The 27,307-nt window shown below is 44.9% G+C and overlaps 1 protein-coding gene across 4 annotated transcripts in view; it reads right to left on the bottom strand.

Moving 5' to 3' along the window:
• The window catches only part of ORC3 (origin recognition complex subunit 3), a 113,929-nt gene that overhangs the window by 60,439 nt on the left and 26,183 nt on the right, over window positions 1-27,307 (bottom strand). For all 4 annotated transcript variants that reach the window (XM_069726385.1, XM_069726384.1, XM_069726387.1 and 1 more), the window contains 6 exons: window positions 24,880-24,977; window positions 22,509-22,653; window positions 22,046-22,150; window positions 5,548-5,702; window positions 5,242-5,372; window positions 3,073-3,232 (listed from right to left, as the gene is read on the bottom strand). In XM_069726385.1, coding sequence (XP_069582486.1) covers window positions 3,073-3,232; window positions 5,242-5,372; window positions 5,548-5,702; window positions 22,046-22,150; window positions 22,509-22,653; window positions 24,880-24,977 — 794 coding nt within the window. The remainder of the gene's footprint in view (window positions 1-3,072; window positions 3,233-5,241; window positions 5,373-5,547; window positions 5,703-22,045; window positions 22,151-22,508; window positions 22,654-24,879; window positions 24,978-27,307) is intronic.

The raw sequence follows: 27,307 nt of genomic DNA on the forward strand, positions 1-27,307 counted from the left end.
CAGTACACCCCATTAAAATATCACAAATCACTCTGATCTGTCATTTCATGTCAAGTGCATTGAGAAAGCAAGAAAAAAAAAGCAATTCAGTCATTGGGGTTTGTTTTTACAATGTTCACCGAGTGTAAAAATATATTGGCAACACGATTCTCCGGATCAGTATGACAGATACCAAATGTGGCCAGTTTTATTACTTTTGTAAAAATCGGTAATTTGTTAAAAAAAAAATAAATAAATAAATTTGTATTTCTTTATTGATAGAGCGGTGTAAGGGGTTTTTTTTTTTACTCAGTGAGCGTTTTTAATGATCCCATTTTTGGCACATTATGTATCCATTTCTGACTTTGGCGCCTCTCCAAACATGACATGGTGACATGTAATGATTCCGTGAGCCCAAAAAGTAGTTCTCCCAAACATATGGGATATCGGCATGCTCAGGAGAAATTGCACAACATATCTTGGGGTCCGTTTTCTCCCATTACCCTTATGAAAAAAAAAAAAAAAGGATATAAAGTAAAAAGGTTGTGAAAGAGAAAAGTTCATTTTTTCCCCTTCTATATTCTATTAATTGCTGCGAAGCACCTGAAAGGTTAATAAACTTCTTGAATATGGTTTTGAGTACTTTGAGGGGTGCAGGTTTTAGAATGCCGCCACTTTTGGATATTTTTTGTCATAGAGACCCTTCAAAGTCACTTCAAATGTCATGAGGGCCTTAAAAAAATAGTTTTGGAAATCTTGTTGGAAAAATGAATAATCGCTGGTCGACTTGTAACCCTTATAACGTCCTAACAAAAAAAAAAAAATCATCTTTCAAAAATTGTGCTGATGTAAAGTGGACATGTGGGAAATGTTATTTATTACGGTAACTATTTTGTGTGACATATCATTGCAAAATTTTTGACAAACTTACAATTTTTCCACAAATAAGTGTAAGCCATATTGAACAAACTTTACCGCTGTCATGGAGCACGATAAGTCACAAAAACACTCTCAGAATCACTGGGATCCATTGAAGCGTTCCAGAGTTATAAGCTCATAAAGTGACAGTGGTCAGAATTGTAAAAATTAGCCTGTAATTAAGCTGCTAATTGGCTGTCACTAAGGGGTTAATTCTGTTACTGGTGACATTCTGTTATTACCTCATAAGTGACACTGGTCAGAATTGTAAAATTTGTCCCGCTCATTAAGGTGAAAGCAGGCTTGAGTGGCTAAAGGGGTTAACCAAAAATGGCAATAATGGCGCTTTTTTCCCCTAATGGGCATTTATTGTGTGGTTTGAACAATCTTATCTGGACAGAAAGGACTTCTTTGGCCGTGACAAAACCTATGGACTAATATGGCAGCTATGGTGGGGCTTTCAACAGGCCCTCGTCTCCCATGATAACCTATGGGTGCCCTGCAGTTGCATCACATGGGGCTGACGAAAACCAATGTGTGCGCGCACTGGACATCATTGAAACGATATTGTCAGAGATTGACAGCAGCATCTAAAATGGTTACGCTGCAGCAATCCGAGCGCGCTCCAGTCACTGCAGTTAGAGGCGGATGCTGGCGTTTCTTTGTGCCATTTGTCAGCCATCCTGGAGAATATGTAGAGATGTGTCTGGAACATAGGTGACCTTTATTCTTTGGAGGGGTCATGCACGGTAGGCTTTACTTAATGTCGATCCTTTGCCACCCACATGAGTATGAGTGAAACAATAAGATGATTTCATGATTCAGGTTTTATTTAGGTTCGTCAAATGAGAAAACGGAAGAAGTTTAAACACAGATGACGCATGCACAGTGATATTTTTTTATCATCATTGCATTCTGAAAGTTACAACTTTTTAGCCAAATCAGCTATTTTTATTGAAGGTGCCACTTTGTAGTACATGTAATGTTAAAGTAACTTTTTTACAACGTACCTCTAATGATATAACAGTGCAGGAGTCTGCGTCTCACAAGCAGCAGGTGCGTGCCATATATCAAGAATAATGAATATTGTGCATCCTCCTGCTTCTAAGCACAGAGGGTGCAGCTCCAGCACCCATGCCACTCTTGCACCATAATAGTCTGGTGTGCCAAGTGTTGGCCATTACAATGCTGAGCTGGAAGGGGTGAAGAGCCAAAAGGAATATATTACATTTCTCCTACAGTAGCCACTGCTTGCCCAGGGTGCAAGGAGTGCACCCTAAGGAGAGCAGCTGATCTGTTATGGTCTGGTGATTATGGAGCGACATGAGACTAGCTCTGAGCAGGTGGTATGTATACTGACCGCAGACCCTAAGCTCAACACACAACTAGAAGCAGCCGTGGATTGCTCCTAACGCTCCCTAGGCAACTTGTCACAGCCCAAGAGCTAATTACCCCTAAAGATAGAAGCAGGAAAACTATCTTGCCTCAGAGAAAATCCCCAAAGGAAAGACAGCCCCCCACATGTAATGACTGTGAGATAAGAAGGAAATGACATACGTAGTATGAAACAAGATTGAGCACAGGAGGCCACTTCTAGCTAAAAAGGAAAGTACAGAAAAGAGCTCTGTGCGGTCAGTAGAAAAAACTAGAAAAAGTCCACCGCAGAGAAATGCAAAAATCTCCACACCTAACTAAAGGTGTGGAGGGCAAACTCTGCTGCCCAGAGCTTCCAGTTTAGCTAAAAAGATCCATACTGATAAACTGGACAAATGAGCAAAAAAACAAGACAGTACAAAACAACAAGTCCACAATAAGTGAACTGCAAAGGACATGGAAGGACTTAGCTTTGCAGAACTTGGTCAGAATGTCAGGAAAATCCAAAGAGCAATGACTCCAGGCAGAGACAATTGACAACTGGCATTGATTGAGGGCTAAGCCCAAAAGACAATCAAAGGAAACAGCTGAGAAGCTAAATCCAAAAAGCAGCCATACCACTAAAGACCACAGGAGGAGCCCAAGAGCAGAACTCACAAAAATACTACTTACAACCAAGAACGGAATTCACAACACTGATCACCGCCGTGCATGTATTATTTCTGATAGAAAACGCCATTAAAAGGAGTCAGAAGAAGTAAATACATAGTAATACTTTGAATAAAACAGAGAATTACTTACCTTATTTACTACAGTTGACAAATGGTCTGTGCATGATGAGGACTGAAACAGTTCTATACACAGCAGAGAGGACACCGAGTGAGACAGAAGTCTGTGGATTATCATTGGAGATGTGGCAATGCCAAACACCAAAACCAGAGGCAACTCCTTACAGTAACGACTGAGAAACAGAAGGAAAATACACTGAATAAAAGCAAACAGGAAACATTTCATGTATTGTGTTACAAATAAAGTGACATCAGTAACGATTTTTTCATGCAAAAATCAGTGATCCATCCATTTCCTGAACCAGGTATTAGCACCCAGAATGTAATTTTTAGAGAAATGTACAAATTTTCATCTCTAGAATTGTCATAATATATTCAGCAACATTAGTAGAAATTTATCACACACGGTCAGTGGATACATTCATTTAGGGAAAAAAAAAGTGCAAGGTTATCGGCCTAAATCATGTCTCGGGAAAAGTTTGTTCTATATTTGTCTTCTCTCTCCCCGCTCTGTAGAGTACCACAAGTGTGATCTGCCCTCTAAGAAGATATATATGCTTTACTTCCTCTCCACACGCTAATCTGTTCATTATACCCCCCACCCCCTCACTATTTCTAATGAAAATAAAGGCAGAGAGCAGACTGAACTGATAAAGCTTAGACAAGATGTCATCAGCAACAAAGCCAGATAGATGAAGGGTTTTATACAAACTCTGCAAAACGGTAGGAAATGTTCAATTTAGAAAGTTGCAAAATTTATCCTTTAAAATTTATCCTTTAAATATGAATGAAGGACTGTCAGTTCATTTACATTGGTTATATCATGGGACACTGAACTTTGGCACACATGACTGTCTATTATGCCATTTGGTGTATTACGTCTTATTGGAAGGGTAACTACACAAAAAGCAGGACTTTAGGTAGGAGAAAAGGAATAACTTTTTTTCTTAATGCAAATAGACTTCGTACACTCTGAACCGCAAAAACGGCATAAATTGTAGAAGTCTAAAATGCCTTGCCTGTTTCATAGATTTCAGTGTTCAATGCAAGCAGCCTTGTCTACTGCCCTCATTTATATAGGAGGGACCCCCTGGGACAGAGATTACCGTAATATTATGTATAGGCACAAGACCAACACCCAGCATTTTCACGGATACGTCTGATACAGTAGTGTTCAAAATAATAGCGGGCCAATATGACTAACCAGATTAATCGCTGTTTATGGTATAAACAACAATTTACCAGTTAGTGCAGTAGATTCTAAGGAAACCGCAGGTTTTGGAGTTTGTGTATTAGAATAATTAATTGGAAGGAGGAGTGTTCAAAATAATAGCAGTGTGGAGTTCAATCAGTGAGGTCAATCATTCTGTGAAGAAACGGGTGAATCAGGTGGCACTTATTTAGGGGTGAAGCCAGGACATGTTGTACAAGCATTCCTCCTTGGAAGTCTGAGAACTATGGGTCATTCAAGACATTGTTCAGAAGAACAGCGCACTTTGGTTAAAAAGTTGATTGGAGAGGGTAACACTTCTAAAGAAGTGCAGACAATGATCGGCTGTTCAGCTAAAATGATCTCCAGTGCTATAAAATGGAAAGCCAAACCCGAGAGACGTGGAAGAAAACAGAAGACTACAAGTCAAATGGATGGAAGAATAGCCAGAATGACAGCTGTAAGAGATCTCTCTGTATAAGATTGTAACAGGACAGGACATGAAAGCAGAGATTTGTCACCACATTCAGGGTTACAGAGCAGGAGAGGAGACTGACATGCTGGTTGTGAGCAAAGCTGTAGAACATGTCATTCATTGATCTGAATGTCAGCCACCGTTGGCCGTATGGGAACAGTCCTTCTGAGAGATTGACTGCCATCTCTGTGCGGACACCAATACAATGGAGGCTGCCAGTAGAGATGAAGTAGTTGCATGAGCTCCTGGAAGAGGCATTTGGTTCAGGGGTTCACTTTTGAGCAGGAATATTCAGGACTTCCTGCCCTATAGGAGAATACAATATTTTGCACATATGTTACACCACCAATGTGCGTGGATGAAGGATTCCATCTGACACATTACTGATTTTTTCCTTTGCCGTTTGCTCTCTCGATACATCTCTGATAACGATCCAGCATATCTCAATTGTGGTAGTCATTAAGGCAGAATATGGGATGGCCTTCACAGCTACGTACCTACTAATAACAATGAATTCCTGCAGGACAGAAGATGGAAAACTTTCCAAATCTTTGAAGACCACAACAATCTGAGGTGCTTGACCACGTTCCAAGGAAGCCGGCCTCTTTTTCTTTGGAGAACTTGATTTCTTCATTTACATAAAAAAAAAAAAGATATGACAATCATTCATAGTTAGACAATCAGTGATTTTATATAATGTACGGTGACCTCCGGTTACCATTGCTTCTAAAGCGTTAATCAGCGAGAAAAGGAAACCCTGCTGAGTAATCTACTTCCATGTGAAGGAGTACAGTAAAGATTACCTTGGTGATCTTCTGATACCATGCAGACAGAGAGGCCATGGTGCAGTTCATCTTCCTCTGAGAGACAGAAGCATAGTCATCCTCCTCATCAAGATCGAAATCTGCTCCACATCCCATAAGCTGTGACAGGAGCTTCTGCAGAAGCTGCTTTATTCCTGGAAGACATTGCGCCATCAATAGAGATTTACAACAAACTAAACACTGACAGACAGACAGACAGACGGTGTTGTGTAAATGAGTGTGACAGGCTGCCACAGGACGACACAGGAAAACAGAAGGAGTCTTATATCTGTGTACATGGAGAGAGGTACGCTCCCTCTAGGACAGGTGTGTCACACACACAGCCTGAAGGATGCATGCAATTCCTGCGTCCGTTATCTGCCGCACGCTGAGCGCCAATATTCCCGCAGGTCAAAGGAGGAGCGCGCCACTGACCCATAGCGACATCACGCCAGAGCACTGTGTGTGTTGGAGCAGAGATGTCTTATTCCTGCACTGGTGGATCGTTGGTGGTAGGTGGATTTGGAAAAGAGAATTTTTTTAAAATTTCTTTAACCCCCTCCCTGACATCCGCAGTACATGTATGGAGTAGCGGTAGAAACACTCCTGGAGGACTAAAGTGATATTCACTGGCCGTCAAAAAGGTCTGTTGACCAAAACAATGGCTCTCTTCTGTACAGACGCACGCTGCATTAATAGATATGAATATGGGTGTCTGAGTGCCGGGTCTGGAGTGGCGGTAGGTGACTTCCCGCAAACCACTGTATATGTACGGAGCGATGATGGCGCCAGGTCACAAGTAGAGCTGTCACCATCATCAATGGGTATCAGCTGTATATCATAGCTGACACCTTGCTACAAGAGTCACAACCTGTATTAGAACCAATCACGGCCGCATAAGCCTTTGGAGACTGCAGCGGTATCTAGATGGTTATTTGAGGAAAGGGGTGATAATGTAGTGCCGGGAATTGCTGCAGAAACCCACAGTCTAACAGGTAAAATGTCAGAGTTGAAGTATATCATGCAGTACCGCAGGATTTTAGATCAATGATCAAGCAAATAAAAGTCCTATATAGGGATTAAGTAAAAAAATAAAAAATAAATAAATATGTTCAAAACTAAAAAAAAGTATGGAAAACATTTTGCTTATAAAAAGCTGTTATACATGTTTATGTATATAAAAAGGTGAATAAACAATAACATACAGGTTTGGTGTCAGGGTCTTGAATGATCCAAGCTATAAAAGTGTACGTGACAGTGATCACAGTAAAATGAACTAAAAAGGCATACAATAAAATCTAAACATCAATGATGGCACACAATTCAGCTACAAGTACACACGGAAAAAAAACAAATATAGAAACAATGATTGAACATCCTGCAGTAAATGAATAATCAACAATGGTGCATGAAAATATATGGTACTTAGTTATTATGTTCTTTGATTAAAAAAATATATCCATATAGATAGATAGATAGATAGATAGATAGATAGATAGATAGATAGATAGATAGATAGATAGATAGATAGCTAGATAGATAATGTTTGTCAAGGACTGGGCCCAACTAGTGGACAGCCATGGGAAACCACATTAATATAATGTCCAGCTCAAGGAAAGTCAGGCCACACACACATACATACATACATACATACATACACACACACACTTTTTATATGCACATGATGAAAAACAGACTGAAAAAAAAAACGCAAAATGTATGAACTGGGATACAAACTGGTGTGCATGCAGCGTGTAAGCGCACGTTCACACTGGCCACTGAACAGAAAAAAAACCCAAACAAAGATTGAATACCCTGCAGTAAATAAACAGCAATAATGCATGAAAAGAATATAGGGTACTTAGCAGGGCCCAGTCCTTCTCAGCTCTTACCCACATGCATGTCACTTGACAAACGGTAAGGTTTTAACCCCTTTACCCCCAAGGGTGGTTTGCACGTTAACCCCTTTACCCCCAAGGGTGGTTTGCACGTTATGGACCGGGCCAATTTTTACAATTCTGACCACTGTCCCTTTATGAGGTTATAACTCTGGAACGCTTCAACGGATCCTGGTGATTCTGACATTGTTTTCTCGTGACATATTGTACTTCATGGTAGTGGTAAAATTTCTTTGATATTACCTGCGTTTATTTGTGAAAAAAATGGAAATATGGCGAAAATTTTGAAAATTTCGCAATTTTCCAGCTTTGAATCTTTATGCAATTAAATCACAGAGATATGTCACACAAAATACTTAATAAGTAACATTTCCCACACGTCTTCTTTACATCAGCACAATTTTGGAACCAAAATTTTTTTTTGTTAGGGAGTTATAAGGGTTAATAGTTGACCAGCAATTTCTCATTTTTACAACACCATTTTTTTTTAGGGACCACATCTCATTTGATGTCATTTTGAGGGGTCTATATGATAGAAAATACCCAAGTGTGACACCATTCTAAAAACTGCACCCCTCAAGGTGCTCAAAACCACATTCAAGAAGTTTATTAACCCTTCAGGGGTTTCACAGGAATTTTTGGAATGTTTAAATAAAAATGAATATTTAACTTTTTTTCACACAAAATTTATTTCAGCTCCAATTTGTTTTATTTTACCAAGGGTAACAGGATAAAATGGATGCCAAACATTGTTGTACAATCTGTACTGAGTACGCTGATACCCCATATGTGGGGGTAAACCACTGTTTGGGCGCATGGCAGAGCTCGGAATGAAAGGAGCGCCATTTGACTTTTAAATGCAAAATTGACAGGAATTGAGATGGGACGCCATGTTGCGTTTGGAGAGCCCCTCATGTGCCTAAACATTGAAACCCCCCACAAGTGACACCATTTTGGAAAGTAGACACCCTAAGGAACTTATCTAGATGTGTGGTGACCACTTTGACCCACCAATTGCTTCACAGAAGTTTATAATGCAGAGCCGTAAAAATAAAAAATCATATTTTTTCACAAAAATGATCTTTTCGCCCCCAATTTTTTATTTTCCCAAGAGTAAGAGAAGAAATTGGACCTCAAAAATTGTTGGCCAATTTGTCCTGAGTACGCTGATACCCCATATATGGGTGTAAACCATTGTTTGGGCGTATGGCAGAGCTCGGAAGGGAAGGAGCGCCATTTTACTTTTCAATGCAAAATTGACTGGAATTGAGATGGGATGCCATGTTGCGTTTGGAGAGCCCCTGATGTGCCTAAACATTGAAATCCCCACAAGTGTCACCATTTTGGAAAGTAGACCCCCTAAGGAACTTATCTAGAGGTGTGGTGAGCACTTTGACCCAACAAGTGCTTCACAGAAGTTTATAATGCAGAGCCGTAAAAATAAAAAATCTTATTTTTTCACAAAAATTATCTTTTCGCCCCCAATTTTTTATTTTCCCAAGGGTAAGAGAAGAAATTAGACCACAAAAGTTGTTGTGCAATTTGTCCTGAGTGCGAAGATACCCGATATGTGGGGGTAAACCACTTTTTGGGTGCATAGCAGAGCTCGGAAGGGAAGGAGCGCCATTTGACTTTTCAATGCAAAATTGACTGGAATTAAGATGGGACGCCATGTTGGTTTGGAGAGCCCCTGATGTGCCTAAACATTAAAACCCCCCACAAGTGACACCATTTTGGAAACTAGACCCCCTAAGGAACTTATCTAGATGTGTTTTGAGAGCTTTGAACCCCCAAGTGTTTCACTACAGTTTATAACGCAGAGCCGTTAAAAAAAATTTTTTTTTTTTTTTTTTCGCAAAAATTATTTTTTAGCCCCCAGTTTTGTATTTTCACAAGGGTAACATAATAAATTGGACCCCAAAAGTTGTTGTCCAATTTGTCCTGAGTACACTGATACCCCATATGTGGGGGGGGGGGACCACTGTTTCGGCGCATGGCAGAGCTCGGAAGGGAAGGAGCGCCATTTGGAATGCAGACTGGTGTTTCACTACAGTTTACAACGCAGAGCCGTGAAAATAAAAAATCCTTTTTTTTCCCACAAAAATGATTTTTAGCCCCCCAAATTTTTATTTTCCCAAGGATAACAAGAGAACTTGGACCCAAAAACTTGTTGTCCAATTTGTCTCGAGTACGATGATACCCTATATGTTGGGGTAAACCCCTGTTTGGGCGCACGGGAGAGCTCGGAAGTGAAGGAGCACTGTTTTACTTTTTCAATGCAGAATTGGCTGGAATTGAGATCGGACGCCATGTCGCGTTTGGAGAGCCCCTGATGTGTCTAAACAGTGGAAACCCCCCAATTATAAATGAAACCCTAATCCAAACGCAACCCTAACCCTAATCCCAACTGTAACCCTAACCACACACCTAACCCTGACACACCCCTAATTCTAATCCCAACCCTAATCCCAACCGTAAATGTAATCCAAACCCTAACCCTAGCCCTAACCCTAGCCCTAACCCTAACGGGAAAATGGAAATAAATACATTTTTTTTAATTTTATTATTTTTCCCTAAGGCTAGGTTCACATTGCGTTAGCGAAATCCGTTTAGCACTAGCGGATTGCGCTAACGCAATGTCTTTTTAGGTGTCGTGTTTAGTGGTCACGTTAACGTCCCCGGTCTGGAAGATCGGGGATCGGACCTCGGGCGCGCCGCGGACGCTGCAAGCAGCGTCTGAGGCGCGCCACAAAAGAATGGCACCTTGCTAGCGCGAGCCGAAAATGGCACGCTCTAGCGATGCGCTACACCCAAAAAACAGGATTTTTGGTTGCTTACCGTAAAATCTGTTTCTCGGAGCCTTCATTGGGGGACACAGGAACCATGGGTGTATGCTGCTGCCACTAGGAGGCTGACACTATGCAAATAAAAAAGTTAGCTCCTCCTCTGCAGTGTACACCCTACCGACAGGAAGTAGGATATTCAGTTAGTGAGAAAGCAGTAGGAGAAGCAACGTGTAAAAGAGAAAGAATAATAATATAATAAACTTTATTTATATAGCGCCAACAAATTCCACGGCGCTTCACAGATCAACAGTTTCAAACACTCAAAGAGTGTTCAAAGAACTCAAACGTAAACAGTAAACAGAGCTGTTCAACTTGGGAGGGTGCTGTGTCCCCCAATGAAGGCTCCGAGAAACAGATTTTACGGTAAGCAACCAAAAATCCTGTTTTCTCTATCGCCTTTCATTGGGGGACACAGGAACCATGGGACGTCCCAAAGCAGTCCCTGGGGTGGGAACAGCTGAAAAAAGGTCGGAGGAATCACCACTGCCGCCTGCAAGATCCTTCCGCCTAGGCTGGCAACTGCCGAAGCGTAGGTATGGAGCTTATAACCCCTTGGCAAAGGAGTGACCGGAACACTAGGTTGCCACCTAGCAAAGATGTAGGGCGGATGCCCCAGGGTGTACCGCCCAGGAGGCGCCAACTGCCCGGAGCAGAGGGAGGAGTCACTCAGTTCTTGATCCGATGAGCCTCCAGAATGGCAGGTCTGATCCAGAGAACAATCGTAACCTTGGAAGCCGGCAGGCCTCTTGGCGTACCGTCTGGAATGACAAAAAGACAGTCCGTCTTCCTAAAGAAGGCGGCCCTAGACAAATAGATCCTCACCGCCCTGACCAGGTCTAGCCTGTTCAGAGAACGCCCCAGAGAATCGATCGGAGCAGGACAAAGGTGGGAAGGACGATCTTATTCAAGTAAAAGGAGGACACCACCCTGGGAAGAAAAGGCGACGGAGGCCGTAAAACTACCCTATCCTGGTGAAAAACCAAGGGGCGACAGGAGAGAGCCACCAACTCCGAGATGCGTGGAGATGGCCACCAGCAAAGCCACCTTGCAGGACAGAGCAGACAGTGAGGCTCATGGAGAGGCTCAAGGGAGAAAGTCCACCGAGCCTCCAGAACAAGACTGAGGTCCCAGGGATCCACGGAAGTGTGGTACGAGGGAGCCGCATGCGCTACTGAAGAAAGGTTCTGATCTGAGGACGGGACGGATATAAATCTTCGTACCGTGATAGCCAGTAGCGAAGGACCTCTGAAAAGGGACTTCAGAAAAAGGATGGAAAGGGTTGCTATCTGACCCTTTAGAAAACTAAGGGCAAGGCCAGCATCAAGTCCCGCCTAGAGAGAACGGCCAAAAAGGAAGGTTTCGACAGCAAAGCTGTTAACTTGAGACACCAAGAACTCTGCGGCAGATGGGTCCCTAGTACAGAAGATCTGACCTGACTGGGGCCTCCAGTGAGAGTCCGCGAGGAGACAAACGATGTCAGCGAACCAGAACCTTCTGGGCCAATCTGGTGCGGTCAGAATGACCGGCACCCCCTCCGCATAGATCTTCAACAGTCTGGGAAGAAAGGGGAGGGAGGAACAGAAAGGTAAGTACAAATGGCGACCCAGGAATGGTCAAGGTATCGGTATCCACAACAAGAGGATCGCGGACTTGGAAACAAAACGGTGGACCCTTCCTAAGCAGTCGGGCCGCCAGGAGATCAGTGTCCGGAGTTCCTCATCCAAGGAAAATTTGAAGGAAGACCTCCTGAGTCGGGACCCCTGTCCTGCTGCAAGACCCTCGCGGCAGAGAAAACACTGCGGCCTAGTTGTCCACGCCGGGGATATGCACTGCGGATAGTGCTGAAACCGTCGCCTCTGCCCAGAGGATCCTGGATACCTCCGCCATTGCCAAGAGACTGATTCCCTCCCTGGTGATTGACATAAGCCACAGCCGAGGCATTGGACGTCTGGATTCTGACTGGCAGACCTCTGAGAAGCCTTTCCCAGGGACTCAGGGATAGAAGAAAGGCCCCTCGATCGGCGGAGAGGACCCTTGCTCCGACCAACGCCCCCTTCAATGACGGATGGCGAGAAAACGCACCCCAGCAGGGAAGGCTGGTGACCGTCGTCACCACCTGCCTTGGGGAGGACCGAACATGAGGAATAAGAGGGGATGACAGCCACCAGTTGAGAGGCTATTAGAATCGGATGGAAAGTCGGATTGGAGGGTCCAGAGACAGTACAGACGTGTCCCACTGAGGAAGGATGGCCTGCTGAAGTGGTCTCAAGTGGAACCGCGCAAAAGAGAACGCTTACGGAGCTGTCACCATGCATCACAGGACCGTCGTAGCTGAACGGAAGGAAGGCAGCCGAGGGCCCTGCAGAGAGCGAACTCCGTATGGAGAATTGCCCGCTTCTCAAGAAGAAAAAACCCCGGCGATGTCGAACAACATGCCTAAGAGGACGAGACGCTGACTCGAAACAAGACAAGACTTTGTTCTGTTGGCCAGCCACCAGAAACAGGACAGGGAGTCTAGGACGATGGTCAGACCCTCAGGGCCTGAGAGAGGGGCAGAGGCTTGATGAGGAATACTTCAAGGTATGTAATGAGCACTAAGGCCCCTGATCAACAAGGAAAATCAGGACATGGAGCAAGGCCTCTTGGATATCCATGTAGCACAGGAATTCCCGTGGGTCCATGGAAGCCAGGACTGAACAGAGGAACTTCATCCTGAAATGCCGCATGCGGAACCTTCTGTTCACTAAGTTCAGAGACAGAAAGGGTCGAACTGCGCCGCTCTTCTTCGGCACTACAAGCAGGTTTGGATAGAAACCTGGGAAGCGTACCTGCTGTGGGACGGAAACAATAACCTCCGAACAAGGAAGGAAGGAAGGAAGGTAATGGATGCAAAGAAACCTGAGATCAGAGGAGGATTTTTAGAGGGCGGGATTCAAAGAAGCGATTCCGGGCCGCTAAGCGAACCCTATCTTGTATCCAGAGGATACCACCTCCCTGATCTAGGCGTCCTCCACCGAAGCCAGCCAAGCATCCAAACATCCCTTAAAAAGGCAGGAGATGCCCACCCAAACGGGGAGAAACGCTGGGCCGTTAGCACGAGTTATTATGCCGAAGAAGATCTGCCAGGTCTAGGCCTGGTGGACCAACCCTGGGAGTTGCGGGCACACCGGGAAGGGATAGGCTTAAAGGAAGCCTTTTCTCTAGCCAGACGAAATTGCAGTCCGTGTTAGCTAGAGGAATCTTCCGACGCCGTAAAACAGCGAAGGGACAAAGGGAACTCGTGCTTCCCGTGGCGTCATTAATAATTTGTTCCCTCATGTAAACAGGCCCCCTGGAAGGGCTGTGTGTAGAGCCAAATATTCCGTCGGATGGCCACCATAATGTTGGATGTGTGAGCTGCACAAGCTGCGCATCTAGGGAGGCAGATACCAAATATTTCCCTGCATAGGAAATCCGGTCTGTCAGGTCGGCTAGCTCCCCCGGAGGAGCTCCAGGCGGGGTGCTCTTACAAGGCTGTTTGGTCCATCTATCTATGGTCCCTGAGACCCAGGTAGAGGTAATGGCCGAGGCACAAAGTAGAAGCAGCCGTTACAAAAGGCTGATTTTTCCAGCGGTTCTATAAAAGTATCCTTGGAACCCGTGCCAAGCTGGTAGACAGTCTGGGAACTGACGCGCTTCCTGCCGAGGAATCAGTCCAGTTAGCGATAAAGTGGGAAGTACCACCACATATTCAGTGTGTGTGGGGCAAAGATCCTGGAAGGTGGTTTGACCGTCTAAACGAAAACCGCCTATTCTGCGGGTTCCGTAGAGGTATCCATGATGCTTAGGGTCTGGTTGATCGCAACAACAAGGCTATCCAAGTCTGAAACTTCCTCTGCAAACCTGACCGAGGAAGCCCGTCTCTCTCTCTCGATAGAGAGGAGGATCAGGAAGAGGGATCTCACCGGTCCAGACCGGAGGGCAAGATGGAGCGGGAAAGACAGGTGTCAGACGTTCATGGGGCTGATGGTGAACGTCCTGGTCTCCTCCAACCGACAGGCTCTGGAGGGCGAGTGGGTGGGGAATGGAGCTGGGACCGAACATCTAAGCACGCTTGTGTGCTAGGATCATGGTCCTGCCGTCGGATCTATGAGGATACGGGGTGGCAGTACACGCCGTACTCATAGTCAATAATGTGGGATTGCAGGTGTGACTGTTCACCCTGTATCCCTCTGTTCTGTATCTCTTGTGGCCCAAGTTGAACAAGGCTGGACGGAGAATCCTGTGACCCACTAGTGATTGCGGACAGGCACGAATACCAAGGTCGTGACATCCTGGTGAAGTCCGCCCCAGACTGAGACAGAAGGAAAGCCCACCCAGGGATAGGGGTCTCGGCCTCACCTGGGTTAGGGACTCCTGGACAGGGAGTTGCTGCAGAAGAGGAAGCAGGAGGACAGGGACGCTCTCCTTATAGGGTTAGGCCTGGGAGCAGACCCACTAAATGATGCCCGAAGGTTAGGGGAACAGGAGAGGGGAGTAATAGGCTGCATAGCAGAGCTACTCACAGTAATAGTAGAGTCCTGTAGACTGCTCCTGGCTGTAGCTGCGACCGGCATCATGGCACAGGTCCAGGGCACCAGCGATGAGATGGCAACCTAAGGAGGATGCAGGGGACCCCGCCGGAGAAAATAAATCATCCAGATTATTACTCCAACAGCAATATTTAACCCTTTATGTTTTTGAACCATCAGCTATAAAGTGGCAGTGGTACCACACACTGGGATTGAACCTGCGACGTCTCGGTTAGTTGCTGGATTCTTGACCGCTGGGCCAGACACTGGGCTTGAAAAGGGCGCTGGAACGTGCGCCCTGCTGCGATGTGGCGCTAAGCAGCGGCGTAGAAATCAGGGGCCCAGGAGCACCAAGATGGCGCCGGTGGGCGGGGAGTAAAGAGATTGTCGGGCGGGAAAAAGCCCGCCCGATGAAAGCGGAAGTGGACAGAGCGCGGCACCGGAAGTAGGCCCGGGCAGAAGCCGGGGCCTAAATTAGCGGCCAGCGACCGCCGGAGGAGAGCCGCGGCGCCGGATCAGTGTGCCGAAGGTAGAAAAGCAGCGCGGCAGCCTGCCAAGGCTGCCACGCTGGAGAGGATGGAGCGGCTGCTATGAGACACCCGCGGCGCCAGAGCAGTGCGCCGCAGGGGGAAGCGGCGCGGCAGCCTGAGAGGGCTGTCGCGCTGGAGAAAGAAGTGTGGCCCCATTAAAACCGCGGCGTCGGGGAAGCGCGCCGCTGGCCCCATTAAAAACCGCGGCGCCGGGAAGCCGCGGCGCCGGGGAAGCGCGCCGCAGAAAGAAGGGCGGGACAGCTAGTCAGGGCTGTCTCACTGGGGGGAGTGGAGGAAGCGGCGTGGCAGGCTGTAAAGGCCCTGTGCCGGAATAGAAGGCAGAGGGGGCTGCGTGGGAACAGTAATCCCAGGCCGTGCTGCGCAATCTGGGAGCAAGCGACGACCAGGTAATCTGGGAGCCCTAGCCAGAACCCCCCTTGAAAGATTTGGGATGGGAAATACTCACCTCAACTTCCCACGTCGATACTAACCTGAAGAGGAATGAGACGTCCAGGAAGCCGTGATGGACGTCCTCGTCTCCTCCAACCGACAGGCTCTGGAAGGCGAGTGGGCGGGGGACGGAGCCAGGACCGGACTTCTGAGCACGCTGGTGTGCCAGGATCATGGTCCTGCTAAGGGATCTATGAGGATACGGGGTGGCAGTACACGCCGTACTCATAGTCCGTATTGTGGGACTACAGGTGTGACTGTTCACCCTGTATCCCCTCCGAAAACCTGAAAAAGAAACGACGCACATTGAGGTAGATAAGGGTCTAATGAAAGACCCGTGTCCACCTCCTACTGACACTAAGCTAAACTGAATATCCTACTTCCTGTCGGTAGGGTGTACACTGCAGAGGAGGAGCTAACATTTTTATTTGCATAGTGTCAGCCTCCTAGTGGCAGCAGCATACACCCATGGTTCCTGTGTCCCCCAATGAAAGGCGATAGAGAAATCACATTGCTGTCAATGGTTGTGCTAACGGACCCGTTGCACGGCGTTAATTGTGACATTTTCGCCGTGCAACGCTGTCCGTTAGCGTTAACCCATTAACGCAATGTGAACCTAGCCTAACTAAGGGGGTGATGAAGGGGGGTTTGATTTACTTTTATAGCGTTTTTTATATCGGATTTTTATGATTGGCAGCCGTCACACACTAAAAGACGCTTTTTATAGCAAAAAAGTTTTTGCGTCTCCACATTTTGAGACCTATAATTTTTCCATATTTTGGTCCACAGAGTCATGTGAGGTCTTGTTTTTTGCGGGACGAGTTGACGTTTTTATCGGTTACATTTTCGGACATGTGACAGTTTTTGATCGCTTTTTATTCCGATTTTTTGTGAGGCAGAATGACCAAAAACCAGCTATTCATGAATTTCTTTTGGCGGAGGCGTTTATACCGTTCCGCGTTTGGTAAAATTGATGAAGCAGTTTTATTCTTCGGGTCAGTACGATTACAGCGATACCTCATTTATATCATTTTTTTTATGTTTTGGCGCTTTTATACGATAAAAGCTATTTTATAGAAAAAATAATTATTTTGGCATCGCTTTATTCTGCGGACTATAACTTTTTTATTTTTTTGGTTATGATGCTATATGGCGGCTCGTTTTTTGCGGGACAAGATGACGTTTTCAGAGGTACCATGGTTATTTATATCCGTCTTTTTGATCGCGTGTTATTCCACTTTTTGTTCAGCGTTATGATAATAAAGCGTTGTTTTTTGGCTCGTTTTTTTTTTTTTTTTTCTTCTTACGGTGTTCACTGAAGGGGTTAACTAGTGGGCCAGTTTTATAGGTCGGGTCGTTACGGACGCGGCGATACTAAATATGTGTACTTTTATTGTTTTTTTGTTTGTTTTTTTTATGTAAAGAAATGTATTTATGGGAATAATATTTTTTTTTTTTCTGCTTTATTTAGGAATTTTTTTTTTTTTTTACAAGTGTGGAAATTTTTTTTTTTACTTTTTCACTTTGTCCCAGGGGGGGACAATACAGATCACCGATCTGACAGTGTGCACAGCACTCTATCAGATCGGTGATCTGACATACAGCCGGGCAGGATTAGAGCTGCAGCTGCAGCCTGATCCTGACCCGGAAGTGCTCCCTGCAGGACCCGGAAGCAGCCCGGCGGCCATTTTGGATCCGGGGACTGCAGGGAGAAGACGCTCGGTACACGGTGAGTACATCACCGTGTACCGATCGTCTCAGGGAAGCCCGCAGGGAGCCCCCTCCCTGCGCGATGCTTCCCTGCACCGCCGGCACACCGCGATCATCTTTGATCGCGGTGTGCCGGGGGTTAATGTGCCGGGAGCGGTCCGTGACCGCTCCTGGCACATAGTGCCGGATGTCAGCTGCGATAGGCAGCTGACACCCGGCCGCGATCCCCCCGTGAGCGCGGCCGATCGCATATGACGTACTATCCCGTCCCTGGGAATTAAGTCCCAGGTCACCTGGACGGGATAGTACGTCATATGGGATTAAGGGGTTAAGGACCGGGCCAAGTTTTACAATTCTGACCACTGTCCCTTTATGAGGTTATAACTCTGGAACGCTTCAACGGATCCCAGTGATTCTGACACTGTTTTCTCGTGACATATTTTACTACTATCATGAAGTACAATTTCTTTGATATTAATTGCGTTTGTGGAAAAAAAAATTCGCGAAAATTTCGCAATTTTCCAACTTTGAATTTTTATGCCCTTAAATCAGATATGTCACGCAAAATACTTAAGTAACATTTCCCACATGCCTACTTTACATCAGCACAATTTTGGAACCAAATTTTTTGTGTGTTAGGGAGTTATAAGGGTTAAAAGATGACCAGCAATTTCTCATTTTTATAACACCATTTTTTTTTTAGGGACCACATCTCGTTTGAAGTCATTTTGAGGGGTCTATATAATAGAAAATACCCAAGTGTGACACCATTCTAAAAACTGCACCCCTCAAGGTGCTCAAAACCACATTCAAGAAGTTTATTAACCCTTCAGGTGTTTCACAGGAAAAAGGAACATTTAATTTTCTTTTCACAAAAAATTTATTCAGCTCCAATTTGTTTTATTTTCCCAAGGGTAACATGACAAATTGTACAACAAATTTTGGGGTCCAATTTCTCCTTAGTAGGCTGATACCCCATATGTAGGGGGGAACCACCGTTTGGGCACATGGGAGAGCTCGGAAGGGAAGGCGCACCGTTTGGAATGCAGACTTAGATGGATTGGTCTGCAGGCGTCACGTTGCATTTGCAGAGCCCCTAATGTACCTAAACAGTAGAAACCCCCCACAAGTGACCCCATATTGGAAACTAGACCCCCCAAGGAACTTATCTAGATGTGTGGTGAGATCTTTGAACCCCCAAGTGTTTCACTACAGTTTATAACGCAGAGCCATGAAAATAAAAAATCTTTTTTTTTTTCCCACAAAAATTGTTTTTAAGCCCCCAGTTTTGTATTTTCCCAAGGGTAACAGGAGAAATTGGACCCAAAAAGTTGTTGTCCAATTTGTCCTGAGTACTCTGATACCCCAAATGTTGGGGTAAACCTCTGTTTGGGCACACGGGAGTGCTCGGAAGGGAAGAAGCACTGTTTTACTTTTTCAACGCAGAATTGGCTAGAATTGAGATCGGACGCGTTTTGAGAGCCCCTGATGTGCCTAAACAGTGGAAACCCCCCCAATTCGAAGTGAAACCCTAATCCAAACACACCCCTAACCCTAATCCCAACGGTAACCCTAACCACACCTCTAACCCTGACACACCCCTAACCCTAATCCCAACCGCAAATGTAATCCAAACCCGAACCCTAACTTTAGCCCCAACCCTAACTGTAGCCCTAACCCCAACCTAACGGGAAAATGGAAATACCGTATATACTCAAGTATAAGCCGAGATTTTCAGCCCATTTTTTTGGGCTGAACGTCCCCCTCTCGGCTTATACTCGAGTGACACCCAGGGGTCAGCAGGGGAGGGGGAGCGGGGGCTGTCTAATTATACTCACCTGCTCCTGGCACGGTCCCTGCAGGTCCCTGGCTCCCCGGCGCTCCAGCTTCTTCCTGTACTGAGCGGTCACATGGTACCGCTCATTACAGTAATGAATAGGCAGCTCCACCTCCCATAGGGGTGGAGCCGCATATTCATTACTGTAATGAGTGGTAACAGTGACCGCTCAGTACAGGAAGAAGCTGCGGTGCCGGGGAACCAGGGACTGCACAGCGCCAGGAGCAGGAGAGTATAATGGGGAGGGGAGCGCTGCGCGATATTCACCTGCTCCTCGTTCTGGCGCCGCTCCATCTTCAGCGTCTTCTGTAGTGACGCTCAGGTCAGAGGGCGCGATGACGTGGTTAGTGCGCACCCTCTGCCTGAACATCAGTGCAGAAGACGCTGAAGATGGAGCGGCGCCAGAACGAGGAGCAGGTGAATATTGAAAGTGCCGGGGGCCTGAGCGACAGAGAGGTGAGTATGTGATTTTTTTTTTATCACAGCAACAGCAAATGGGGCAAATGTCTGTATGGAGCATCTTATGAGGCCATTATTAACCTTTATGCAGGATTACATGGGGCATATTTTAATATGGAGCATCTTATGGGCCCATCATAAACTTTATGGAGCATTATATGGGGCTCCTGATTCAATATGGATATTCAAAAACACAACCTACTGATGTCTCAATTAATGTTACTTTTATTGGTATCTATTTGTATTTTTGACATTTACCGGTAGCTGCTGCATTTCCCACCCTATGCTTATACTCGAGTCATTAAGTTTTCCCAGTTTTTTGTGGCAAAATTAGGGGGGGGGGGGGAGGGGGTCGGCTTATACTCGAGTATATATGGTAAATACATTTTTTAAATTTTATTATTTTTCTCTAACTAAGGGTGTGATGAAGGGGGGTTTGATTTAGTTTTATAGCGTTTTTTTTAGCGGATTTTTATGATTGGCAGCTGTCACACACTAAGGCTATGTGCACACTTTGCGGATTCCACTGCGGAATTTTCCGCAGCGGAATTGTGAAAACCTGTCGCGGTTTTTACTGCGGATTTATCGTGGTTTTTATTGCGGATTTTCATCTGCATTTTCCTATTGGAGCAGGTGAAAATCCGCAGTAAAGAAGTGACATGCTGCGGAATGTAATCCGCTGCATTTCTGTGCGTTTTTTTCCACAGCATGTGCACAGCGTTTTTTTTTCCATAGGTTTACATTGGACTGTAAACTCATGGGAAACTGCTGCGGATCCGCAGCGGTCAAATCCACTGCGGATCCGCAGCAAAATCCGCAAAGTGTGAACATAGCCTTAAAGACGCTTTTTATTGCAAAAAATAGTTTTTGCGTCTCCACATTTTGAGCGCTATAATTTTTTCATATTTTGGTCCACAGAGTCATGTGAGGTCTTGTTTTTTGGAGGACGAGTTGACGTTTTTATTGGTAACATCGTTTCATGAATTTCTTTTGGGGGGAGGCGTTTATACCATTCCGCGTTTGGTAAAATTGATAAAGCAGTTTTATTCTTTGGGTCAGTACGATTATAGCGATACCGCATTTATATTTTTTTATGTTTTGCCGCTTTTATACGAAAAAAACTATTTTATATAAAAAAATAATTTTTTTTGCATCGCTTTATTCTGAGGACTATAACTTTTTTATATTTTTTCGCTGATGACACTGTATGGAAGCTCCTTTTTTGCGGGACAAGATGACGTTTTCAGCGGTACCATAGATATTTATATCCCTTTTTTTGATCGCGTGTTCCACTTTTTGTTCGGCGGTATGATAAAGCGTTTTTTGTCTTTTTTTTGCGAGGGTGTTCAGTGAAGGGGTTAACTAGTGGGACAGTTTTATAGGTTGGGTCGTTACTTACGCAGTGATAGTAAATATGTGTACTTTTATTGTTTTTTTTTTATTTAGATAAAGAAATATATTTATTGGAACAAATTTTTTTTTTTTTTTTACACATGTAAATATTTTTTTTTTTACATTGCCCCAGGGGGGACGACATCACACTATAGTGTCAGATTGCTGATCTGACACTTTGCACAGCACTGTGTCAGATCAGCGATCTGATAGGAAGTGCTCCTGGCTTACCAGCGCCTGCTCTGAGCAGGCGCTTGTAAGCCACCTCCCTGCAGGACCCGGAAGCAGCCCCGCGGCCATTTTGGATCCGGGGCCTGCAGGGAGAAGGAGTTAGGAGACCCTCAGAGTAACGCGATCACATCGCGTTGCTCCGAGGGTCTCAGGGAAGAAAGCAGGGAGCCCCCTCCCTGCGCGATGCTATCCTATGCTGCTGGAAAGCTGCGATCATCTTTGATCGCAGCGTTTCGGGGGTTAATGTGCCAGAAGCAGTCCGTGACCGCTCCTGGCACATAGTGCCGGGTGTCAGCTGTGATTGTCGGCTAACACCCAGCCGCGCTCCCCCGTGAGCGCGGCTGATCGCGCTGGTCGTACTACTCCGTTCGTGGGAAGTAGGGCCCACCCCACAAGGACGGAATAGTAGGTCTAATGGCAGAAAGGGGTTAATATTAAGAGTTAGGACTGTGCCAATTAGGGTCACCGTGAAGTGGTGGGATGGCTTTTGCCTTTTTTTTTTTTTTTCAAAAAACATGTTAACAAGTACCCTATATTATTTTCATATTCTTGTTATATTACTGTAGTCAAGCGATAAACAAGTATGTATCCTTACCAGGACATTCCTTGGCTTGTAACAAAACGACATATGGCGTCACATGCTCAAGAAGAACGTCAGAAAGGCTGTTGAAGGTTAGCTCGTGGTCAGTGACATTGACACCTGGAAAGATGAAAAACAAATCAGATCACCCAGGACGTGCTCTATACCTGCATCTTATGCTGTCGGCTCTAAAGCCAAGCATACCCTATACAAAAAAATGGCTGTATATCACTCAGCTATCACTCAGAACAGGCAGGCGAAAATGTGCAGCAACGGGTTTCTACTGCTGTAGCCCCCTAATCGCTGACCAGAGTCATGTAGGTGCTGACTAAAGTGGGGGATCAGACCCAAATCTTGTGATCAGTGGGAGTTCCAGTAATTTTTAATTATAGGAAGACTTCATTTCTACGTCCAAAGGAACGCAGGCTCTAACTAGCAAACACTGAATAAAAGCCACATATGAAGAGGACAGACATACCGAGTAGGAGGGCAGCGGTAGGAATTTCACTAGACCTCACTCTGCAATTCCAATCATTTTTTTGGTCCAGAAAATCTGAGTGAGATTTCTTCAAAAAGCAGACGAGACCGTCAAAAAGCTTTCTGTTCAGCTCCTCCTGCAATTGCTGAAACAGAAAATGAGGCTGAAGGCAGGTTTCTGCTTTAATTTGCTGCACTTTAGATTTTAGGATCTGAGTAAAGAATACTCGTTATAGAAGTTTTATGTGAAAAAATGGACTAAAAAGGTAATAAATAGCATAAGCAAAGAAAAAAAAAAAAATCTATAGGCAGCTGCTAAATCCCCTGTTTCTCTGATGATCCCAGAAAGTTTGGATTCCTTCCCTGCAGGGTTCACATGCTGTCTACCCACATGACAGCTGCAGCCAATCACTGGCCAGAGCACTCCTGTAGCCCATGATTGGCTGACAAGTTCATAGCGGCAAATAGTAAACAAATGGTGGCAGGCCAATCAGTGGCATTGTAGCTGGGAGGATTTACCAATGATGGATCTTTTGTGGAATTTTACACTTTTAGCATTCACCTAAAGAATATGTGCAGTGTTCATCCTTATTTCTCAGGACTTCAGCAGGTCACCCTGGCAGCTGGATAGCAGATTCTGGGCCAAGACCGGACAGATGACAACCCATTCTTGCCTAATCAGTGCTTGGAGTTTATTACAATTTCTGTACTTTTGTTTGTCCACCTTTTTGAGGATTGACCACAGGTTCTCAATGAGACAGAGATCTGGGGAGTTTCTTGGCCACGGCATCATGGATTTTATTATGACCACATAAGAATGTACATCTGGATTCCTGACAAACCACGTTGGGGAAACGCGTTGAGGCGTTTTGATAAGGAATAAGTACGGTAAACCCATTGTTAAATTATCCTTATTAATATATGCTGGGTTCCTGACATGATTTCTGGCATGCATATCTCCCCTTTTTTCTTGTCTAGATATTGGCTTGTGCTTCATATAGAGACAGGAGAGACCTAAAGTATAACTCACACTGATCTATATGAATACCATGATCAATGTATCCTTTACATAGAGCAAAAGCACTTCATATATGCTGATGGACGGATTTGCTGGTACATAATACCTGAATATGTTCGGAAATGGTCGTCGAATCCGAATTTGCAATATTGGTACCCTATTTGAGCCGAATTTATGTCTGACAATCGCTTCCGAACATATTTGCTCATTTCTACTCCTATTGACTCCAATCATGTTCAGCTACGTTTGTGGAATACTGCAAACACCATATTAACAGCCGAACAGAATCCAAACCAAATATTGAAACATTTTCTAGTTCTGATATACCTATAGGATATGGTTTATGAATATAGAATGAGAATGTATGTGTCTGATGTTATTTTCTCTGATAAAGCCCCCAATTAGACTGCTTGGGACAAATGGAAAAATTATTATCCAGTGAATAAAAGTGGAGCGCTACCATTGAGAACCTGGGATCAACCCTCAAAAATTGAGTGGACAAACAAAAACAGAAAAATTGTGGTAAGCGCAGAGCACTTTTGGCTGTCGCTGTACAATGTAATAGATTTTACTGGAAATAGTAACTTCGTATTAACCTATCTATTTGATAAAAGGAAAGTTATTTTACTTGAAAGAATCTTTAATCATTGGTGCTATGATGCATGGTCACAAATTAGTAATCCCATGACGCACACAACGGTTAGGGGGATCATTCAGACTGATTTTTTTCGTCAGGAAAAAAACAGATTGCTTTTCATCATAGTTTGGTCAGTGTGTTAGGCTTTGTCACTATCAGCGTTTCATCTGTTTTTCTCGTAGGCAGGAAAAAAAAAAAAAAAATGGTGGAAGGTTCTCAAGCTTCTACTAGCAAACAGCCAGTGAAAAATGGACTGTAAATGGTTGGCACATTCGTGTTATCGGACTATTTCACATACCCATAGACTTGCATTTGCAAGCTTTATGAAAGCCTCGGATCCAAATCGGACATGTCTCCGCGTTTTGGTGTAGACCACTCAGGCCGCGAAAATACACAAACATGAGAATAGGTTCTCACAGGTACAATTTATATCCGTGAAAAAACACAAAACTCGTATGTGAAAACAGAACTCTAAATGAGGCCTAAAACAGAGCAATCAGCCCCCTGGTATTTTCAGGAACATTAGAGAGCGCATGCATTTTCGTTCTTGCAGTGTTGAGGACACATAGGCCATTTGGTGCTGCTGTCTTGGAACTGGAGGAATTATACAAATTACTTATCATGTTAGATTAGTGAATAACAGTATATTTCAGAGTAAATCAACCACTGATGAAGAATTCATCTACTACCCCTCCACGTCTACTGGATTCCACTGACCTCCATCTGGGACTTCATCTGCTGCCATAGTAACTGGCAGCTCTCAAAACGCACCCTGCCATCTTCAGAGCTCTTAAGACTGTCTATAAAGTAGTCGGCTGGAAATAAGAGAGGTAAGTCAATGCCAAGATATCCATATGTGACAAGTACATTTATGCTCCTGACAACTTTTGGCAGGTAGACATTGTGAATTATGGCACAGAATTATTTTGTGTTACCAGGGCCATGGAGTCAGAGGCCATTTTGGTGGAGTCGGAATAAAATGGACCGAGTCCTAAAATATATAATAAATTGGGTACAGCAGTACAATGCAAAATGTACTGTAAATGTTTTCATAAGAATTTGGGAAAGTTATAAAATGTCCTATAAAGGCTATGTTCACACAATGCGCTTTTGCAGTGTTTTTTTAAGCTGCGTTTAAGCCGCTTACAAAAAGCAGGTTTTGCTGCATTTTTAGTGCTGTGTTTTTGTCAGGGTACATTTGTCTCTTGTGCATGCTGATAAAGTTTAGTGCATAAAAAAAATTAAATTCTGATTCAACTTATCAGGTTTTGGCACCAAAAATTCAGCAATACCTGTGTTTTTTGCAGCGTTTTTTACACTACCCATTTGTTTTCAATGGGTGAAAAACGCTGAAAGTAGCAAGATGCTGCAAACACACAGCTATTTGACAAAACAATCAATAAAAAAAAAAATAATGAGTATGCATGAGATTTCTGAAATCTCAGAATTTGCTGGTATCGTTAAACGCAGCTAAAAATTTGCATTAAAAAATAGGGATTTTTGTGTACTCACCGTAAAATCCTTTTCTCCGAGCCATTCATTGGGGGACAGACCGTGGGTGTATGCTGCTGCCACTAGGAGAGTGACACTAAGTGATACAAAGAGTTAGCTCCTCCCCTGCAGTATACACCCTCCTGCTGGCTCTCAACTAACCAGTTCGGTGAAAAAGCAGTAGGAGATCAATAACATATGAGCGTATAGCATGTCAAATTATAAAACAAGCACAAGCTAATAACAGGGTGGGCTGTGTCCCCCAATGATTGGCTCGGAGAAAAAGATTTTACGGTAAGTACACAAAAATCCTTATTTCTCCTTTGCCTCATTGGGGACACAGACCGTGGGACGTCCCAAAGCAGTCCCTGGGTGGGGACAACATCAGATCAGGCCCTGTGTAACTGCTATTTACAAGTGCGCCACCACAGCCTGCAGAGTCTGCCTGCCCAGACTCACATCTGTGGAAGTGTGGGAATTATAGTGCTTCAAGAATGCATGCGGACTGGACGAATCCGCAAGCTTGCAGGCGTGCTTTGCCGACGCCTGGTGCCTAGAACCCTCGATAGACAGGGAGATAGGCTGACATTAACACGGAAGGACTCCTGGCTGGTGAAACGAATCCACCAGGCTCACATGGCCGATGAAACGGCTAGACCCTCCCTGTAACCGTCAAGAAGTCTTCCTCTTAACGTCAGGAAGCCCAAATAAAGCGCACAACCTTCGGAAGGACGCAGTCCTCGACACGTCCCTACTCAGAGCACTCACTTCGTCCAGATTATGGAGAACCCATTCAGTTTTGTGGACTGGAGCCGAAAGAGATGAGGGAAGAACGATGCCCTTGTAACAGTGGGAATACAATACCACCTTGGTAACAAAGGAAGGGGATGGCCTGAGGACAACCTTGCCTTGATGGTAAAAAGGAAAAAAGTCTGAAAGAACAAAGCGGCAAGCTCTGAAGACTCATCAGGATGACAAGATCGCAGAAAAAAGGGCGACCTTCCCTGATCGTAAAGTCTGTCCGGAGCAAAAGGAGTCTACTGTAAGACTCCCAGGACCATTAAGGTCCCAAAGATCTAACGGTATGCAATAGGGAAGAACTACATGTGAAAACTCCCTGCGAAAAAGTCCCTACTTGCAGTTTTGCTGCAATAAGACAGAATATACTAGCTCCGCAAACAAAAACCTGACGTGGTCAGTGCGGATCTCCGAGGATCACTGGGGCCCTTTCTGCTTTTGAAAGGCTTTCAGAAGTAGTGGAAGAGGGGTTATGGAAACTGGTACCACGGAAGAACCAGAGCATGCACTGCGATGGCTCTTGGAACTGGAGGCCAAACCATGAACTCGAGTACATTGGCATTCAGTCTGGACGCCATCCGATCTACAACTGGAGAGCTCCAGTGAAGGCAGATCTGATGGAAGACTTCCAGGTGAAGTTCCCACTCACTTGAGGCGGAACCCTGACGGCTGAATAGGTCTGCCGCCCAGTGTTCTACTCCTGGGATATGTACTGCCGAGATCACCGAATGATAGATCTCGGCCCATCAGAGAATGTGAACTACCTCGGCCATGGCGCCTGACCGTGTGTACCTGCTAGATGATTGACATATGGCACAGCCGTGGCATTATCCAATTGAATTCGGATGGGGTGACC

The sequence above is a fragment of the Ranitomeya imitator genome, chromosome 5 (assembly GCF_032444005.1).
Source record: "Ranitomeya imitator isolate aRanImi1 chromosome 5, aRanImi1.pri, whole genome shotgun sequence".
In the NCBI taxonomy this organism is placed as follows: Eukaryota; Metazoa; Chordata; class Amphibia; order Anura; family Dendrobatidae; genus Ranitomeya; species Ranitomeya imitator.